General features: G+C 37.0%; 1 protein-coding gene across 9 annotated transcripts in view; it reads right to left on the reverse strand.

Annotated features, from left to right (window-relative positions):
• The window catches only part of TBCK (TBC1 domain containing kinase), a 277,680-nt gene that overhangs the window by 105,301 nt on the left and 151,333 nt on the right, over positions 1–21,046 (reverse strand). Inside the window, exons 24-25 of one of the 9 annotated variants that reach the window (XR_010156332.1) lie at positions 20,070–20,139; positions 17,540–19,308 (exon numbers count right to left, since the gene is read on the reverse strand). The exons of 7 other annotated variants lie outside the window; for them this stretch is intronic. Coding sequence is in view for 1 of the 2 variants with exons in the window: in XM_016951971.3 (XP_016807460.1) it covers positions 20,128–20,139 (12 nt within the window). In the remaining variant the exon portion in view is untranslated. Of the gene's footprint in view, positions 1–17,539; positions 20,140–21,046 lie in introns of those variants that run through there. One more of the 9 variants, XM_016951971.3, reaches the window with a different exon arrangement.

Below are 21,046 nucleotides of genomic sequence, written 5' to 3' on the forward strand. Positions count from 1 at the left end.
CTGGAAAATAAACAGCACAGTTGTAGGGGGCATGGCAGTGGCATTGCTCAACTTATTCTCCTTTGTCTGAATTGAGGATATGTTCCCAGACACCTCTCCTCATGTACCCTCAATTACCAAGGTAATTGGAAAAGATGCAGTCCATGCTACTATGAAATGGGGTCTCTGAAGACCTCTCTGTAATTGCAAAGCCCTTCACAAGCTGAAGTGTTGAAAAGTGCCTGGCACATGGTAGGTGTACAACAAATGCTGAATGAATAAAACTTAAGTCAAAATTCTTTTAAAATTATGAGAGGGACAAAAGGAAAAGTAAGTCTGTTCTTTTTAAAAAAATGATTATCTTTCTTTTGGCTTTTCCTTAATCTCAAGCAATATTTTCTCTTGCTTCTTTACATTTCTCCTCTAACTTGTTCATATTTTTTTGGGCTGGGCATGGTGGCTCACGCCTGTAATCCCAGCACTTTGGGAGACCGAGACAGGTGGATCATCTGAGGTTGGGAGTTCGAGACCAGCCTGACCATCATGGAGAAACCCCGTCTCTACTAAAAATACAAAATTAGCCAGGCATGGTGGTGTACGCCCATAATCCCAGCTACTCAGGTGGCTGAGGCAGGAAAATCGCTTGAACTGGGAGGCGGAGGTTGCAGGGAGCTGAGATCGCTACTGCACTCCAGCCTGGGCAACAAGAGTGAAACTCCGTGTCAAAAAAAAAAAAAAAAGGCTGGGTGCGGTGGCTTACGCCTGTAATCCCAGCACTTTGGGAGGCCTAGGGGGGCAGATCAGGAAATCAAGAGATTGAGACCATCCTGGCCAACATGGTGAAACCTCGTCTCTACTAAAAAGACAAAAATTAGCTGGGAGTGGTGGCGTGAGCCTGTAGTCCCAGCTACTTGTGAGGCTGAGGCAGGAGAATTGCTTGAACCCAGGAGGTGGAGGTTGCAGTGAGCCGAGATCACACCACTGCACTCCAGCCTGGTGAGACAGTGAGACTCCATCTCAGAAACAGCAACAACAACACAAAACAAAACAAAAAAAACTTGTTCATATTTTTAAGTTTTCAGGAGAAAGAACATTTCAATTTGTGGTGCTTTCCATGGCATATAACAACTGTGTTTATACTCATGCTCACACATATTCACATATTAACACCATGTAATTACAACAAGCATACCTTGGAGATATGGAGGGTTCAGTCCTAAACCACGACAAAAAAGTGAATATTGCAGTAAAATTAGGGACTTAATTTTTTTGATTTCCCAGTACATATAGAAGTTGTTTATACTATAATCTATTAGATGTGTGAAAACATGATCTAGAAGAAGATAATGTATGTCTTCTCTTGAGAAGTGTCTGTTCATGTCCTTTGCCCACTTTTTTAATGGGGTTGTTTTTCTCTTGTAAATTTGTTTAAGTTCCTTATAGACATGAACAGGTATTTTTCAAAACAAGACACATATGTAGCCAATAAGCATATGAAGAAAATCTTAATATCACTGATCATTAGAGAAATGCAAATCAAAACCACAATGAGATACCATCTCACACCAGTCAGAATGGCGATTACTAAAAAGTCAAAAAAACAGATGCTGGCAAGGTTGCAGAGAAAAGGGAACACTTACACACTGTTTGTGGGAGTAAAAATGAGTCCAACCATTGTGGAAAGCAGTAGGGTGATTCCTCAAAGAGCTAAAAGCAGAGCTCCCATTCAACCCAGCCATCCCATTACTGAGTATATACCCAGAAGAATATAAATCATTCTACCATAAAGACACATGCATGCAAATGTTCACTGCAGCACTGTTCATAATAGCAAAGACCTAGAATCAGCCTAAGTGCCCATCAATGACAGACTGGATAAAGAAAATGTGGTACATATACATATACATATACATATACATGTAATACATATACATATACATGTAATATATATACATATACATGGAATACTATGCAGCCACAAAAAAGAATGAGATCATGTCTTTTATGGGAACATGGATGGAGCTGAAGGCTATTATCCTCAGCAAACTAATGCAGAAACAGAAAATCAAATACTGCATGTTCTCTTATAAGTGGGAGCTAAATGATAAGAACATATGAACACAAAGAAGGAAACAGACACTGGGGTCTACTTGAGGAGGGAGAGTGGAAAGAGAGAGAAGAACAAAAAAGGTAACTATTGGGTACTGAGCTCAATACCTGGGTGATGTAATAATATGTATAAACCCCTGTGACATGTGTTTATCTATGTAACAAATCTTCACATGTATCCCCAAACCTAAAATAACAGTTAAAAAATACTTTATTGCTAAAATATGCTAACGGTCATCTAAGCCCCCAGCAAGTCATAATCTTTTTGCTGGTGGAGGGTCTTGCCTCAATGTTGAGGACTTTTAACTAATCAAAGTAATGGTTGCTGAAGGCTGAGGTGGCTGTGGCTACGGCAGCTTCTTAAAATAAGACAACAGTGAAGTTTGCTGCATCAATGGACTCTTCCTTTCACAAAAGATTTCTCTGTAGCATGCAATGCCATTTGATAGCATTTCACCCACAAAAGAACTTCTCTCCATATTCACTCCTCTCAAACCTTGCTGTTGCTTTATCAAATAAGTTTACATAATATTCTAAATGCATTGTTATCATTCCAACAATGTTCACAGCATCTGTACCAGGATTTGATTCCATTCTAAGAAACTTTTTTTGCTCATTCTTAAGAAGCAACTCCTCATCCATTCAAGTTTTACCATGACATTACAGCTACTCAGTCACATCTCACATTCCAGTTCTAATTCTAGTTCTCTATTTCTACCACATCTGCAATCACTACCTCAGTGAAGTCTTGAACTCCTCAAAGTTATCAATGAGGGTTGGAATCAACTTCTTACAAACACCTTTTCATATTGATATTGTGATCTCCTTCCATGAATCACAACTGTTCTGAAAGGCATCTAGAATGGTGGATCCTTTCCAGAGGATTTCAATTTACTTTGCCCAGACTGATCAGAGAAGTCACTATCTATGGCAGCTATGGCCTTACAAAATGTATTTCTTAAAAAGTAAGACTTGAAAGTTGAAATGATTGCTTCATCCATGCACTGGAGAATGGATATTATTGTTGTGGGAAGTCAGGGACCCCAAACAGAGGGACCGGCTGAAGCCATGGCAGAAGAACGTGGATTGTGAAGATTTCATGGACATTTATTAGTTCCCCAAATTAATACTTTCAAAATTTCTTATGCCTGTCTTTACTGCAATCTCTAAACATAAATTGTGAAGATTTCATGGACACTTATCACTTCCCCAATCAGTACCCTTGTGATTTCCTATGCCTGTCTTTACTTTAATCTCTTAATCCTGTCATCTCGTAAGCCGAGGAGGATGTATGTCCCCTCAGGACCCTGTGATAATTGCGTTAACTGCATAAATTGTAGAGCATGTGTGATTAAACAATATGAAATCTGGGCACCTTGAAAAAAGAACAGGATAACAGCAATGTTTAGGAAACAAGAGAGATAACCTTAAACTCTGACCACCAGTGAGCCAGGCAGAACAGAGTCATATTTCTCTTCTTTCAAAAGCAAATGGGAGAAATATTGCTGAATTCTTTTTCTCAGCAAGGAACATCCCTGGGAAAGAGAACACGCGCCTGGGGTTGGGCCTCTGAACTGGCCCCCCTGGGCGTGGCCATCTTCTATGGTCGAGGCTGTAGGGGTGAAATATACCCCAGTCTCCCATAGCGCTCCCAGGCATATTAGCAAGAGGAAATTCCCACCTAATAAATTTTGGTCAGACCAGTTGCTCTCAAAACCTGTCTCCTGATAAGATGTTATCAATGACAATGGTGCCCGAAACTTCATTAGCAATTTTAATTTCACCCCAGTCCTGCGGTCCTGTGATCTCACCCTGCCTCCATTTGCCTTGTGATATTCTATTACCTTGTGGAGTATGTGATCTCTGTGACCCACACCTATTTGCACACTCCCTCCCCTTTTGAAAGTCCCTAATAAAAACTTGCTGGTTTTGCGGCTTGTGGGGCATCACGGAACCTACTGACATGTGATGTCTCCCCTGGATGCCCAGCTTTAAAATTTCTCTCTTTTGTACTCTGTCCCTTTATTTCTCAAACCAGCTGACGCTTAGGGAAAATAGAAAAGAACCTACATGACTATCAGGGCAGGTTCCCCAATATATTATGTTATCATTCATGAAGACAATATTTATTTTCCTGTACATATCCATCAGAGCTCTTGGGTGATGAGGTGCACTGTTATAATGAGCAGTAATATTTTGAAAGAAATCTTTTTCCCTGAGCAGTAGGTCTAAATAGTGAGCTTAAAATATGTAGTAAACCACACTGTAAACAGGTGTGCTGTCATCCAGACTTGGTTGTTCCATTTATAGAACACAGGCAGAGTAGATTTAGTATAATTCTTAAGAGCCCTAGGATTTTGGAATGGTCAATGAGTATTAGCTTCAACTGAAAGTCACCATCTATATCAGCCCCTAACAGGAGAGTCAGCCTATCTTTTGAAGCTTTGAAGCCTTGAAGCCAGGCATTGATCTCTTCTCTCTAGCTATGAAAGCCCTAGATGGTATCTTCTTCCAACTGAAGGCTGCTTCGTCTACATTGAAAATCTGCTGTATAGTTGCTAGATTTTGGGATTACTTCCTTCAGCTTCTCCACCAGTACTTGCTGCTTCACCCTGTACTTTTACGTTTTGAAGACAGTTCTTTTCTTAAATCTTATGAACCAACCTCTGCTAGCTTCCAACTTTTCTTCTGTACCTTCCTGATCTCTCATGGCCTTACAGAACCAAAGAGAGTTAGGGCTTTGCTCTGGATTAGGCTTTGGCTTAAGGGAATGTTGTGGTGACTCAATCTTCTATCCAGACCACTAAAACTTTCTCCATATCAGCAGGAAGTCTGCTTTGCTTTCTTATCATCTGTTGTTCACTCGAGTAGCATTTTTAATTTCCTTTAAGAATTTTTCCTTTGCATCACAATTTGCCTAACTGGTAGAAGAAGTCTAGCTTTTGGGCTATCTTGGCTTTTGACATGCCTTCCTCACTAAGCTTAATCATTTCTAGCTTTTGATTTAAAGTAAGAGATGTGTGATTCTTCCTTTCACTTGAACACTTAGAGTCCATTATAGGGCTACTAATTGATCTAATTTCAATATCTTTGTTTCTCAAGGAATAGGGAGACCCATGAAGAGGGAGAAAAATGGAGGAATGGCTGGTTGGGGAAGCAGTGAGAACGCACATATTTATCACTTAAGTTTGCCATTTTAAATGGGCTCCTTTGTGGTGCACCAAAACAAGTACAATAGCAACATCAAAGACCACTGATCACAGACCACCGTAACAGATATAATAATAATGAAAAAGTTTGAAATATTGCAAGAATTACCAAAGTATGACACAAAGACACAAAGTGGGCACATATTGTTAGAAAAATGGCTCCATTAGACTTGCATGATACAAGGGTACTACAAACTTTTAATTTGTATAAAACAGCAATAACAGTGAAAGTGCAGTGATGAGAAGCAAAACAAACTCAAGTGTGCCTTTACTGCATATCTTCTAAGTTGAAGTAATGGGTTTACCTTTTACTGATTTCAAGAAAGAAAACATAAAGCAGGGAATGTAACTTTTTTGAGTCCTGGATAGATTTCTCACTCTAATTTATTTCCACATGAATGACTTTAGAAATTCTGTTGTTGCTGTTTAGAAACTGCTTTCACAAAATGGAGTAAGAAGAGTGGGGGAGTCAGGGAGACAGAATTAAAAGAGAGTTGCCCTTTGGCAGTAAAAATAAAAAGAGAGGCTTAGAGAGTGAGTAGGCTGAGATTGTTGAATAGTGAAAAGGGCTGTTGCTTTTGTTCATGAAGAAAAAGTTAACTTGCGGCAAAAGGTTAGAATAATAACAATAAAACAAGTAGACTAGTATAAAAATACACACAAAAGCACAAAAATAACACTATGATCACAAATATGAATGCCTTATTGAGATATTTTCCCCCATATGAATAATCATTTGTTTAGTTACAAAGATATGAGTTGTGAGAACCCTGTATGCACATGTTGTTAAGCAATACATAGGGACTTTAGTAAAAACATAAGTTACAGGAGATACCCCTCAATCACTGATTTAGTAGATATGATGTGTGCATCGAGTCCTAAAAATGCACTTTCAATAACTATTATAGAAGATTTTTGAGGACCATTTTTCAGATACATTGCTTTACAGAAAATAGAGTAAAACATTAGCTGGAATGAACTTTCTGTTAATTCATTAAAAAAATTATTCAATACCAACTATATGCTAGGGGCTAAGATAAGCACTGGGGGTACAGGGGTGAACAAGATCCAATCTCTCCCCTGTGCCTGGATGTGGAATAAATGATAAAAGAAACACAAAAATAAGTATGTAATTATAATCCATGCCATGAAGACAAAGTAGAAAGAGCTAGCATAGTTGATGAATAAGGAACTGTGACTAAATTAACTGAATGCTTTGTTGAAATGAGAGTTAACACTAGTATAACCTTTTTTGTAGTAACTACATCAAATAAATACAAATATATTGAGAACATACTATTTCTCAGAGCTTTGAATTAAGCTCTGAGGGTCCAATGATAAGAACAGTCCTTTCCTTAATGCACCCATAAGTTACCAGTGAAGAAAGAAAGGTAGGTTTTTATGTATGTATGTTTGCTTTTCAAAACTTTTATTTTTTATTTTTCATTTTTAAATTTTTGTGAGTCCATAGTACGTAAATATATTTATGCATTACATAAGATATTTTGATATAGGCATGCAATGCATAATAATAATTCCATCCAGGTTAATGGGAGTCCATCATCTCAAGCATTTATCCTTTGTGTTACAAAAAATCTAATTATACACTTCTAGTTATTTTAAAATGTACAATTACGTTACTTTTGATTATAATCACTCGTGCACCAGCAAATACTAGGTCTTATTCATTCTTTTGAACTGTTTTTTTGTACCAATTAACCATTCCCAATTCTCCACACACACCCCACCCCCACTACCCTTCCCAGCCTCTGGTAACAATCCTTGTACTCTCTATATCCATGAGTTCAATTTATTTTAATTTTTATCACTCACAAATAAGTGAGAACACACAAAGTCTGTCTTTTTGTGCTTGACTTATTTTATTGAAAATAATGTCCTCCAGTTCCATCTGTGTTGTCGCAAATGACAGAATGTCATTCTTCTTTATGGTCTTTTGTGGTTGCATATAACAACCAATTCTAAACAATTTTAGAATTGTTTCTTCTATTTCTGTGAAGAATGCCATCAGCATTTTAATAGGGATTGCATTAAATGTGTAGATTGTTTTGCGTTGCATGGACATCTTAACAATATTAATTTTTTCAACCCATGAACATGGAATCTCTTTCCTTTTTTTGTATCCTCTTCAATTTCTTGTATTAATGTTTCATAGTTTTCACTGTAGAGATCTGTCACTTCTTTGGTTAATTCCTAAGTATTTTGTTTTATTTGTAGCTATTGTAAGTGGGATTACTTTCCTGGTTTCTTCTTCAGATTGTTTGTGGTTAGCATATAAAAATGCTTCTGATTTTTATATATGTTGCTTTTTACCCTGCAACTTTGCTGAATTTATCACTTCTAATACTGTTTTTTATGGAGTCTTTAGGTTTTTCCAAATAAAAGATCATGTCATCTTCAAACAAGGATAATTTGACTTCTTTCTTTCTAATCTAGATGCCCTTTATTTTTCTCTTTGTCTAATTGCTCTGGCTAGTACTTCCAGTAGTGTGATGAATAACAGTAGTTAAAGTGGGCCATGCTTGTTACATTCTTGATCTTAGAGGAAAGGCTTTCAGTTTTTCCCCATTCAACATCATGCTCGTTATGGTCCGTCAAGTATGGTTTTTATTGTCCTGAGGCATGTTCCTTCTAAACCCAGTTTTGTGAGGGTTTTTTAATCATAAAAAGATGTTAAATTTTATCAAATGTGTTTCCAGTATCAATTGAAATGTTCATATGGTTTTTGTACCTTATTCTGTTGATATGACATAACACATTAATTGATTTGCATATATTGAACCATCGTTACATTCCAGGGATAAATCCCACTTGGTCATGATGAATGATCTTTTCAATGTGTTGTTAAATTTGGTTTGCTAAAATTTTTTTGAGAATTTTTGCATCAATATTCATCTGTAATATTGGCCTACAGTTTTCTTTTTTTGATTTGTGTTTATCTGGTTTTGGTATCAGGGTAATACGGGCCTCATAGAATAAGTTTGGAAATCTTCCCTCCTCTATTTTTCAGAATAGTCTGAATAGAATTGGTACACGTTCTCTTTAAATGTTTGATAGAATTAAGACGTGAGGCCATTGGGTCCTGTCATTTCTTTGCTGGTAGAATTTTTATTATGGCTTCACTCTCATTACTTGTTGTTGATCTATTCAGATTTTGGACTTCATCATGGTTCAATCTTGGTAGGTTGTATGTATCTAGGCATTTGTCCACCTCTTCTAGATTTTCCAATTTATTGGCATATAGTTGCTCGCAGCAGCTGCTAATCCTTTGAATTTCTGCAATAACAGTAGTAATGTCTCCTTTTAAATCTCTATTTATTTGGATCTTCTCGTTTTTTGGTTAGTCTGGCTAAACATTTGTTAATTTTGTTTAACTTTTCAAAAAGACCAACTCTTTGTTTCATTGATCTTCTGTACTGTTTTCTTCATTTCAAATTAATTTATTTTTGCTCTTTTCCTTATTCTTTTCTTCTAGTAATTTTGGGTTTGGTTTGCTCATTTTACTAATTCTTTAAGATGCATCATTAGGTTATTTATTTGATGTTTTTCTTCTTTTTTGATGTAGGCACTTATAGCTATTAACTTCCCTCAGTACTGTTTTTGCTGTACTTCATAGGTTTTATGTTGTGTCGCCATTATAATTCATTTCCAAATAATTTTCAATTTCCTTCTTGATTTCTTCATTGACCTACTAGTCATTGAAGAGCATGCTGTTTAATTTCCATGTGTTTGCATAAATTTCTCTTGTAATTGATTTCTAGTTTTATTCCATGTGGTCAGAGAACATGCTTGATATTATTTCGATTTTCTGAATGTTTTAAGATTTGCTTTGTCTTAAACATATGGTCTATCTCTGGATAGAGAACATATGGTCTATCTCAGAATAATCCATGTGATGAGGAAATTAATATGTATTCTGTGGCTGTTGAATGAAATGTTCTATAAATTTGGTCCATTTGGTCTATAATGCAGGTTAAGTTCAATGCTTCTTTGATGATTTTCTGTCTGGAAGATGTATCCAGTGCTGAAACAAGAGTGTTGAAGTCTCCAGGTTTTATTGTATGGGTTCCATCTCTCTCTTTAGTGCTAATAAGTTGGGTACTCCAGTACTGAATTCATATATGTTTACACTGCTTATATATCCTCTTGCTGAACTGACCCATTTACCATTATATAATGACTTTCTTCGTCTCTTCTTAGAGTTTTTTTTTTCTTGAATTCTATTTTGTCTGATGTAAATATAGCTACTCCAGCTCTTTTTTGGTTTCCATTGGCATGCAATATCTTTTTCCATCCCCTTATTTTTAGTCAACATGTGTCTTTATAGGTGAAGTGTGTTTCTTGTAGGTAACAAACAGATCATTAGGTCTTGCTTTTTTAATCCATTCAACCATTCTATATCTTTTCATTAAGGAGTTTATTCCATTTACTTTCAGTATTATTGATAAGAACTTACCCCTGCCATTTTGTTATTTGATTTCTGGTTGTTTTGAGATATTCTCTTCCTTCTTTCCTTCCTTCCTGTCTTCCTTTTAGTGAAGGGGATTTTCTATTGTGATATGATTTAATTTCTTTTTATTTTTTATGTATCTGTGGTGTGTTTTTTGATTTGACGTTACCATGAGGCTTTCAAATAATATATTATAATCCATTATTTTAAGCTGATAATATTAACACTGTTTGCATAGAACAAATGAACAAGCAAAAAGAAAATTAAAACTCTACACTTAGTTCCCCTACTTTTTAGCTTTTTGTTTTTCCTGTTTATATCTTAAAGTACTGTCAATGTCTTGAAATGTTGTTGTAGTTATTATTTGACACGATTTGGACATGTCTCTCCACCCAAATCTCATGTCAAATTGTAATTCTCAATATTGGACGTGGGGCCTGGTGAGAGGTGATTGGATCATGGGAGTCATTTCTCATGGCTTAACACCACCGTCCTTGGTGTTGTCGTCGCAATAGTGAGTTCTTGTGTAAAGTATGTAGCATATCCCCCCTCTCTCTTATTCCTGTTTCTGCCACGTAAGATGCCTGCTATCACTTTGCCTTCTGCCATGAGAAAAATTTCCTTGAGGCCTCCGCAAAGGCAGACAGATGCTGCCTTGCTTCCTGTACAGTGGAACTGTGAGCCAATTAAATTTCTTTTCTTTATAAATTACCCAGTCTCAGGTATTTTATTACAGTTATAGCAGTTTGAGAATGGGCAAATACATTATTTGTGATTGGGTCATCATTTTGTCTTCCTAGTTAGTATAAGAGTAGTTTACACACCAGAGTCACAGTGTGATAATATTCTGTGTTTTTCTGTGTACTATTACTAGTGAGTTTTTTTTTTTAACCCTCAGATAATCTTCTATTAGAAAGTCTTTTCTTTTTGTTTGAAGTACTGCCTTTAGCACTTGTAGGATAGGTCCGGTATTGATGAAATCCTTCACTTTTTGTTTGTCTGGGAAGTTTTATTTCTCATTCATGTTTAATGACATTTTTGGAGGATACATTATTCTAGGGCAAAATTTTTTTTTTTTTTCAGCACTTTAAATATGTCATGCCACTCTCTCATGACCTGTGAGGTTTCCACTGAAAAGTCTGCTGCCGGACATATAAGAGTTCCATTGTATGTTATTTGTTTCTTTTATCCTTTTAGGATCCTTTCTTTATCTTTGACCTTTCAGAGTTTAATTATTAAATGCCTTGAGGTAGTCTTCTTTGAATCAAATGTGCTAGATGTTCTATAACCTTCTTGTACTTGGATATTGATATCTTTCTCTACGTTTGGGAAGTTCTCTGTAATAATTATCACTCATTAACATCCTTTTTATTCAAAGGGGTAATAACTTTCTATCCCTATCTGTGTTTCTCTCTCCTCTTTAAGTCCAGTAACTCTTAGATTTGACCTTTTGAAGCTATTTCCTAGATCCTATAGGTATGCTTCATTGTTTTTTATTCTTTTTTCTTTTGTCTCCTCTGACTGTGTATTTTCAAACAGCCTGTCTTCAAGCTCACTAACTCCTTCTGCTTGATACATTCTATTAGAGGACTGTGATGCATTCTTCAGTATGCCAATTGCACTTTTTCAAGTATAGAATTCCTGCTTGTTTCTCTTCAATTATTTCAATCTCTTATGAAATTTATCTGGTAGAATTCTGAATTCCTTCTCTGTGTCATCTTGAATTTCTTTGAGTTTCCTAAAACAGCTAGTTTGAATTTCGAGTCTAAAAGGTCACATATCTCCGTTTCTCCAGGATTGGTCCCTGGTGGCTTATTTAGTTCATTTAGTGAGGTCATGCTTTCCTGGATGATCTTAATGCGTGTGGATGTTCATCTGTGTCTGGACATTGAAGAGTTAGGTATTTATTGTAGTCTTCACAGTCTGGGCTAATTTGAACCTGTATTTCCTGCAAGGCTTTTCAGGTACTCAGAAGACTTGAGTGTTGTGATCTAAGCTATATCTGTATTAATGGACACCTCAAACCCAGTAACACTATTGTTCTTGCAGACTTGTAGAGGTACTGCGTTCATGGTCTTGGATAAGATCCAGAATTCTCTGCAGAGACTGTTGTTCTTTCCCCTTACTTTCTCCTAAAAAAAAATAGAGCCTCTTTCTCTCTATTCTGAGCCACCTAGAGCTTGGGGTGGTGTGACACAAGCATCTTTGTGGCCACCACCACTGGTACCACACTGAATCAGACTGAAAGCCAGCATAGCACTGGGTCTCGCCCAAGGCTTGCTGTCATAACTACTACCCTGGCTACTGCCTGTGTTCACTCAAGGTCCTGGGACTGTACAATCATTAGGTGGTAAAGCCAGCCAGGGTTTTTCCTTCCCTTCAGGGCAGAAGTTCCTCCAGGCAGGTCCAGAGGTGCCATCTGCGAGCCAGGGACTTATGTCAAAAACCTTAGAAGTGTGCCTAGTGTTCTATTGTACTGTGGCTAAGCTGGCACTCAAATCATGAGACACAGTATTTCCCACTCTTCCCTCCGCTTTCCATAGGCAGAGGGGCCTCACCCTATGACCACCATCACAAACCCATGGAGAGTACTGCTGGGCCACTGCTGATGTTCTCTTAAGGCCCAGGAGCTCTTCATCGAGCTTGTGGTGAATGCTGCCTGGCCTGGGACTCACTCTTCAGTGTAGTTTCCCTTTGGCCCACAGCAGGTTCAGAAATGCTGTCCAAGAGCCAAGTCCTGGAAATGGGGGCCACGAGAGCCTGCTTGGTACTCTACTTCTCTGTGGCTGAGTTGGTACCTAAGGTGGAAGACAAAGCTCCCTTACTTTTCCCTCTAATTTTCTCAATCATAGTCTCTCCCCATAGCCATCATAGCTAGTAATGTGCTGAGTTTCACCTGAAGCCAGCAAGTCTCAGAGTGGCATACTACCTGGGTATTGCTACTGGTTATTCAGGGCCCAAGGGCACTTTATTCAGTAGTTGATGGGTCCTGCCAGGACTGAGTCCTTCCCTTCAAGGCAGCAGGTTCCCTTCTGGCCCAGGGTGTGTCTACAAATGTCTGGGAGCTAGGTCCTGGAAAGGGGGATTCATGACTGACTGGTATTCTATCCTACTGTGGATGAGCTGGTTTCCAAGATGTAAGACAGAGACCTCTTTATTCTTCTCCCTCCTCTCCTTAAGTGGAAAGAAGGTGTCTTTTTTGGAGCCCCATGCTGTGCAGCCTGGGTTTGGGGTAGGGGTGGTGCAAGTACTCTCTTAGCCACTCTGGCTGTGTCTCAACAGGTTACGTGCCTCCTTAGTCCACTCACTTTAATCTAAGTTAAGCACTAGGACTCCCCAAGAGTTGCAGTCCTTGTGGCCTACACTGCCTTTGAAGTTTATTTAGAGCCCCAGAACACTTTAGCCCAGGGTGATAAGGCTTGCCAGAACTGAAGTTTGGACCACTGGGATGGGCAATTCCCCTCTGGCTAGAGTTGGTTTAAATATCTTCTCTGAGGGTGGGCATTAGCTAAGTGCAGCCTGGTTTTGCATTCTGCTGTAACAGGGTATCACTGAGTTCAATGCAATGTCACAATTCCTGCTGGGGGGTGGGCAAGGGGTGGCATTGGTGATTCAAGACTGTTTCTACCCTCCTCAGTGCCTTTTTCAGCGACATGAAGTTAAAACCAGGTACTGTGGGTGCTCATCTAGTTTTTGGTTCTTATGAAGGTGCTTTGCTTGTGTAGACAGTTGTTAAATTGGTGTCTGTGCAGAAGACATGCTCGGTGAAGGCTTCAATTTGGCCATCTTACTTTGCCCCCTCCCTATCATTTCATTTAAGAATCTATGATACAGTTCTTGATCTTTAGGAATTTATGTTAAAAGAGAAAATGAAGGCAGACATAGAGGCCTTAAAGCAGAAGTATGTATAGGGTATACCTAAAACTGAACGAAATCTAATTTCTGTGCTACAGCATAGAAAAATTAGAGGGAACAATACTGACAGAAAATCTTGGTAAAGTTGTCAAGGGAAATATTACATTGGGACTTTTAGACCATGTTAGAAGTTTGAATTTTATTGTCAGTATAATAATAAGAGTCTTGGTAAACATTTTGATTAAAAAAGAGTATGGTAGCTGAAGTCTGAAAAATGGATTAAAGATAGATGAGAATGGATGCAGAGAGACCAGTCAGAAAATTGTACAACAGGCCGGGCGTGGTGGCTCATGCCCATAATCCCAGCACTTTGGGAGGTTGTGGATCACCTGAGGTCAGGAGTTCGAGACCAGCCTGGCCAACATGGTGAAACCCCGCTTCTACTAAAAATACAAAATTAGCCGGGTGTGGTAGCACATGCCTGTAATCATGGTGAACATGAGTAAAATATTGTCAGCAGAATTGGAGAGAAGTATACAGATTAATAAACAAAAGTTTTTGATTGACTAAATTTGGAAGGTAAGGCAGGAGTTAAAAATGAAGCTACTAACCTAAATGAAGTAGTTAAGTTCTTAGAAACACAAAGCTTACCAAGACTAAAATCATAAAGAGTTAAAAAATCGAACTAGATCTAGTACTAGCAGGGAAATTGAATCAGTAATAAAAAATCTCCTAAGAAAGAAAAGTCCTAGATCTGATGGCTTAACTGGTGAATTCTACCAAATATCTAAAGAACACAAATCCTTCTCAAACTTTTCTAAAAAGCTGAAGAGGGTAGAATACTTCCTAACTCATTGTGTAAGGCCAGCATTACCCTGATTCCAAAGCCATACAAAGACACTGCAAAAACGGAATACTAAAGACAAATGTCCCTTATGAATATTGAAACAACAATCTTCAACAAAATAGTAGCAAACTGAATTCAAAAGCATATTAAAATTATACAGCATGATCAATTGGGATTTATTCCTAGAATGCAAGGATGTTTCGCCACAGGAAAATCAATCCATATGATACATTACATTAACAGAATGGAGAGAAAAAAAAAAAAAACAACCACATGATCATCTAAATTGATACCAAAAAAAAGAACAAAATCAAACTGTTTCATGATAAAAACATTTAATAACTAGGAATAGAAGGAAACTTCCTCAACACAATAAAAGTCATATATGAAAAACCCACAGAAAACATGCTCAATGGTGAAAGGCTGAGAGCTTTTCCTCTGACATAATGAATAAACAAGGATGCCTGCTTTTGGGATGTGTTTTCAACATAGTACTGGAAGTCCTAGCTGGAGAAATTAGGCAAGAAAAAGAAAAGCCATCCATTGAAAAGTAAGAAATAAATAATCTGTTTGCAGATGATGTGATCTTATATCTAAAAAATACCCTAAACATTACACAAAACTCTGTTAGAACTAATAATGGAATTCAACAAAGCAGCAGGATACAGAAAAAAATAGACAAAAATCAGTTGTATTTCTATATACTAACAATGAACAATCAGAAAAGGAATTAATGAAGACAATTTGATTTACAATAGCATCAAAAGGAATAAAATACTTAGGAATTAACCAGGGAGGTGAAAGACTTGTGCAATGAAAACAACAAAAGAATGCCGAAAGAAATTTAGAAAGACATAAATAAATGAAAACACAAGCCACGTTTATGGATTGAAAGATATAATATTGTTAAGATATCAATATTACTCAAAGCCACCTACAGATTCAACACATTCTTATCAAAATATCAATGATGTTTTTAGCAGAAATAGAAAGACCTATCCCAAAATTCATATGGAATCTCAAGAGACCTAAAATAGACAAAATAATCTTGAAAAGAAACAACAAAGCCAGAAGACTCAGACTTCCTGATTTCAAAATTTATTTCAAAACTATTGTAATAAAACAGTATGATACTGGCATAAAGGCAGACAGACATATGGACCAACAGACTAGAGCTAGAAATAAAACCTCCTATATATGGTCAAATAAGTTCTGAGAAGGGTGGCTAAGACCATTCAGTGGGGTAAAGGACAGTCTTTTCAGCAGATGTTTCTGGAAAAACTGTATATCTCCATGCAAAAGAATGAAGCTGAACTCTCACCTAATAACATACAAAAATTAAATCAAAATAAATCAAAGACTTAAATGTATGGCCAAAAACTTTAAGACTCTTAGAAGAAAACATAGGGCAAAAGCTTCATGATACTGGAGTTGGCACTTGATTTCTAGGAGATGACACCAAAGCCCTAGGTGACAGAGAAAAAATAGTCAAATTGAACTCTGTGAAATAAAATATTTTGTGCATCAAAAGACACTCAACAGAGTAAAATGGCAACCTACAGAATGAAATAAAATATTTGCAAATCATATATTTAATGTGAGAATAATATTGAGAATATATAGAAAACTCCTAAAACTCAACAAAAAAAGAAACAACTCAAAAGACCTTGAATAGGGCATTTCTCCAGAGAAGATATACAAATGGCTAAGAAGTACATGAAAAGATGCTCACTATCACTAATCATCAGGGAAATATAAATCAAAACTACAATGAGATTCCACTGCGCATTTATTATTCAAAAAAAGAAGAAAAAAAAGAAAAAAATCAAAATAGAAAAGTGCTCGCAAGTTTGAGAAGAAACTGAAACCAACCCTTGCACACTGTTGGTAAAAATGTAAACTGATACAGCTGCTGTAGAAAACAGTATGGCAGTTCCTCAAAAAACTAAAGATAGATAACATATGATCCTGAAATTCCACTTTTGGATATATGCCAAAAGGAACTGAAACCAGAATCTTGAAGAGATATTTATACACCCATGTTCATAGCAGCATTGTTTACAATTGCTAAAATGTGGGAGTAACCCAAGTGTCCACTGATGAATGAATGGATAAACAAAATGTGGTATATATACAAAATGGGTATTATTTAGCCTTAAGAAGAAAAAAAAAATCTGACCAAAACTATATGATTCCAACTCTATGAGGTACTTAGAGTAGTCAAAATCATAGAGACAGAAGTAGAATTGTGGTTGTGGAGAGGAGGGGAGAATAAGGAATTACAATGGAATGGGTACAGAGGTGCAGTTTTACAAGATGAAAAGAGTTATGGAGATAGATGGTGGTGATGGTTGCACAACATTATGAATGTATTTAATACCACTGAACTGTACACTTAAAATGGTTAAGGTGGTAAATTTTATGTTGTGTGTATTTTTATCACAATAAAAAAACTAGAAAAGATCCCTACAAATACATATAAATGCATATATATTTAACTTAAAAGGGTTTGTACATATTCAGAAACCTATATAAACTATAGAGCAACCAGTATTAGAATTCATGGAGAATAAGCTAAAAACACAAAGGCTCAGGGCCTATCCTTTAAACAAGAGGGGCCTCATTTTTTCTTAGCTTTCCTGGAGAGGATAATATACATCAACATTTGCAAACCACTGTTTTTTAAATGATTGTGCAGAGAGACCAAGGAGTGAGGGTCAGGGCAGAAAGAAAGAAGTAAAAAGGAAATAGGAGAAAGTGTCTGACCAGTCCAATAATTGTAATGTGTTGTAAACTGAGGAGACATTATTAGCTCAGCTACTTGCATTTGAGATATACAAATAATATTAAGTATTACTACCATGATAACATTTCTGTACCAAGGAATGGTTTGCAGCTTGTTAACCAGAATTAGGTGTGTGTGTGTGTGTGTGTGTGTGTGTGTATGTGTGTACGTAAGAAGACTTTAAAGACATATTGCTAAGCAAAAAAAGAGAGAAGTTTGGGCTGGAGCTAATAACCAGAAGCCATGGTAACTGTATGATGCAAGTATGAAACATGAAACAACACAAATGCTATGATTCCATTTATTTAAAAGTTAGATTACATGTTTCCATCCCAGCCACTCCCAAATCTCATGTCCTCACATTTCAAACCATAGTTATGCCTTTTCTACAGTCTCCCAAAGCCTTATTTCAGGGTTAACTCAAAAGTCCACAGTCCAAAGTCTCATCTGAGACAAAGCAGTCTCTTCTATCTATGAGACTGTAAAATCAAAAGCAAGTTAGTTACTTCCTAGATACAATGGGGGTACAGGCAATAGAAAAATATACCCATTCCAATTGGGAGAAATTGGCCAAAACAACGGGGCTACAGGCCTCATGCAAGTCCAAAATTCAGCAGGGCAGCCAGATCTTAAAGCTCCAAAATGATCTCCCTTGACTTCATGTCACACATCCAGGTCATGCTGATGCAAGAGATGGGCACCCACGGCCTTGGGCAGCCCCGCCTCTGTGGCTTTGCAAGATATAGCCCCACTTTCCACTGCTTTCATAGGATAGTGTTGACTGTCTGCAGCTTTTCCAGATGCATAGTGCAAGCTGTTGGTGGATCTACCATTCTGGGGTCTGGAGGATGGTGGCCCTCTTCTCACTGCTCCACTAGGCAGTGCCCCAGTGGGGACTCTGTGTGGGAGTTCTGACCCAACATTTCCCTTCTGCACTGCCTTAGCAGAGGTTCTCCGTTAGGGCTCTGCCTCTCCAGCAAAATTCTGCCTGGATATCCAGGCATTTCCATACATCCTCCGAAATCTAGGTGGAGGTTCTCAAACCTCAATTCTTGACTTCTATGCACCAACAGGCCAAACACCATGTGGGAAACTGCAAGGTTTAGGGTTTACACCCTTAGAAGCAAGGGTCTGAGCTGTGCCTTGGCCTCTTTCAGCCACAGCTGAAGCTGAAGTCACTGGGACACAGGGGAAGATGTTCTGACACTGCACAGAATAGCAGCAGCCTAGGAAACCATTTTTCTGTCCTAGGCCTCCAGGCCTATGATGGGAGAGGCTGCTGTGAAGGTCTCTGACATGCCCTGGAGACATTTTCCCCATTGCTTTGGTGATTAGCATTTGGATCCTCATTACTTATGCAAATGTCTGCAGCTGGCTTGAATTTCTCCCCAGGAAATGGGTTTTTCTTTTCTTCACATCATCAGGCTGCAAATTTTCCAAACTTTTATGGTCTGCTTCCTCTTGGACACTTTGCCACTTGGAAATTTCTTCTGCCAGATACCCTAAATCATCTCTCTCAAGTTCAAAGTTCCACATATCTCCAGGGCAGGGGCAAAATGCTGCCAGTTTCTTTGCTAAAGCATAGCAAGCGTGACCTTTACTCCAGTTCCCAAAAAGTTCCTCATCTCCATCTGAGACCATCTCAGCCTGGACTTCATCATCCATATCACTATCAGCATTTTGGTCAAAGCCATTCAGTAAGTCTCTAGGGAGTTCCAAATTTTCCCACATCTGCCTGTCTTCTGAGTATTCCAAGTCTCTAGGAAGCTCCAAATTTTCCCATATTTTCATGTCTTCTTCTGAGCCCTCCAAACTGTTCCAACCTCGGCCTGTTATCCAGTTCCAAAATCACTTCCACATTTTCGGTATCCTTATAGCAGCACCCAACTGTACCAGTACCTATTTAATATATTAGTTTGTTCTCATACTGCTCATAAAGACATACCCCAAACTGGGTAATTTATAAAGGAAAGAGGTTTCACAGTTCAGCAATGCTTGGCAGGCTTCAGGAAACTTACAATCATGGTAGAATGGGAAGCAAACATGTCCTTCTTTACTTGGTGGCAAGAAAGAGAATGAGAGCCAAGCAAAGGAGGAAGTCCATTAGAAAATCAACAGATCTTATGAGAACTCACTCACTATTATGAGAACAGTATAGGGGAAATTGCCCCTATTATTCAATTACTCCACCTGGTCCTGTCCTTGACACATGGGAATTACTACAATTCAAGATCAGACTTTGGGTGGGAACACAGTCAAACCATATCAATCTCTGTCTAGGAATTTGTTTGCCGTTCTCCTTCTCTACACTTGGAATATAGAAAGAAAAGTTCATATTTTAATCCAGTAAATCAAGGTCTTTTGATATCCTATCCCCAAATCCAACTATCCCTTATTTTCTTATGTTGGATTATTATTATTTGCTTATTTTTTGGGCCAATGGTAGAATAAGATTATACATTACTATGGAAAAACAAATTTCAAAAGATATTATTTTCTATAAAATGTCTTCTACTTAACTTCTAGAGGGCTGATACATTTTACCCTTATATGTAGCTGCCAGGGTTTCTAGTCTTCATCTTTCACTAAAATTGTGCCTATCATAATAGCTCTAAAATTGCCTACAGAACATTAGATAATGGCAGAAGAATTGAACCAGTAAAAAGAACAGATGCAAAGCTAACCTTTTTGTTTTCAATGCATCTATTGCTCTAAATAATTTCAGCAGACAGTGTTTAGTTCTCCTTTAGGTTAACATTTTACCCTCAATATGTTAGCAAAAAAAGGATACATAATTGTACTTTTCCTTATACTTACTGTAAAAAGATTTCTTCTTATTTAAGAGTAGGTATGCAGATGATTGCATGAGTATATGTTAATGTATTTTCTAGAGAAATAGAGAAAAATTAAAAAATGCTTGAAAAGCCAAGTGTACAGTAGGATATGATATATATTAATATATATGTTCCAATAAATAAGAGTGAAAAACACATTTACAGTACTGATAAAATGGCAATTTATAAGTTAACTTGTATTAAGTAAGGTTTCTGAGTCTCTTTACAACTAAAATGGGGATCAAACATCTCACAGATTTGTTTAGGGGCAGATAAAAATAATGTATCTGGGTACTTGAAAATCATAAAGCACTGTGGTGTTATTTTTAAACTGTTCATAATCTAAAAAGTAGTGTTGTTATTATTGAGATGAAAATTTGTAGACTGGCATTTATATTTGAATTTTGGAAACTATTTGAACCAAAAGTATAAAAATGTGCTTTAAATAAGATTTTATCTACAGTAAACTCATATTTAATTTACACTGAAAGCATACCTTATAAACTGAAGGTAATGCAATAAATGCTATCATTTTTATGGTAATAGTATATACAAGCAGTTAGCATTATGTAAATAAAAAAATTAATTTATTTAATAAAATCTTGGGTTAGTATATGTATTCATAATGAAGTATTCAAAGAACTTAACAATAATTATTGCTCATTTACATATTGCATGTAAGTAATACCAGTCATAAATATGTGATTAAAATTTAACAAAGAAATAGATTTTAAAAAATCAAAGATTAAGTAGAGATTTTCCCAAAATACATTCCATTCAAAAACATTCATTCTATTAACCAAGATTACATATCTTTACTTATTATTTTCTTCAATTAATAAACTTCAGTCAGAATTCTCAAGCAGTTTTAGCTATTTAAGAGAAAACTGATGGGAAAGACTTTGGCACTAGATGAAATAATTATTTTGGCAATTCTTTAGTTTAGGGATGAAAATAGTA

Source organism: Pan troglodytes, chromosome 3 (assembly GCF_028858775.2).
Source record: "Pan troglodytes isolate AG18354 chromosome 3, NHGRI_mPanTro3-v2.0_pri, whole genome shotgun sequence".
NCBI classification, from domain to species: Eukaryota; Metazoa; Chordata; class Mammalia; order Primates; family Hominidae; genus Pan; species Pan troglodytes.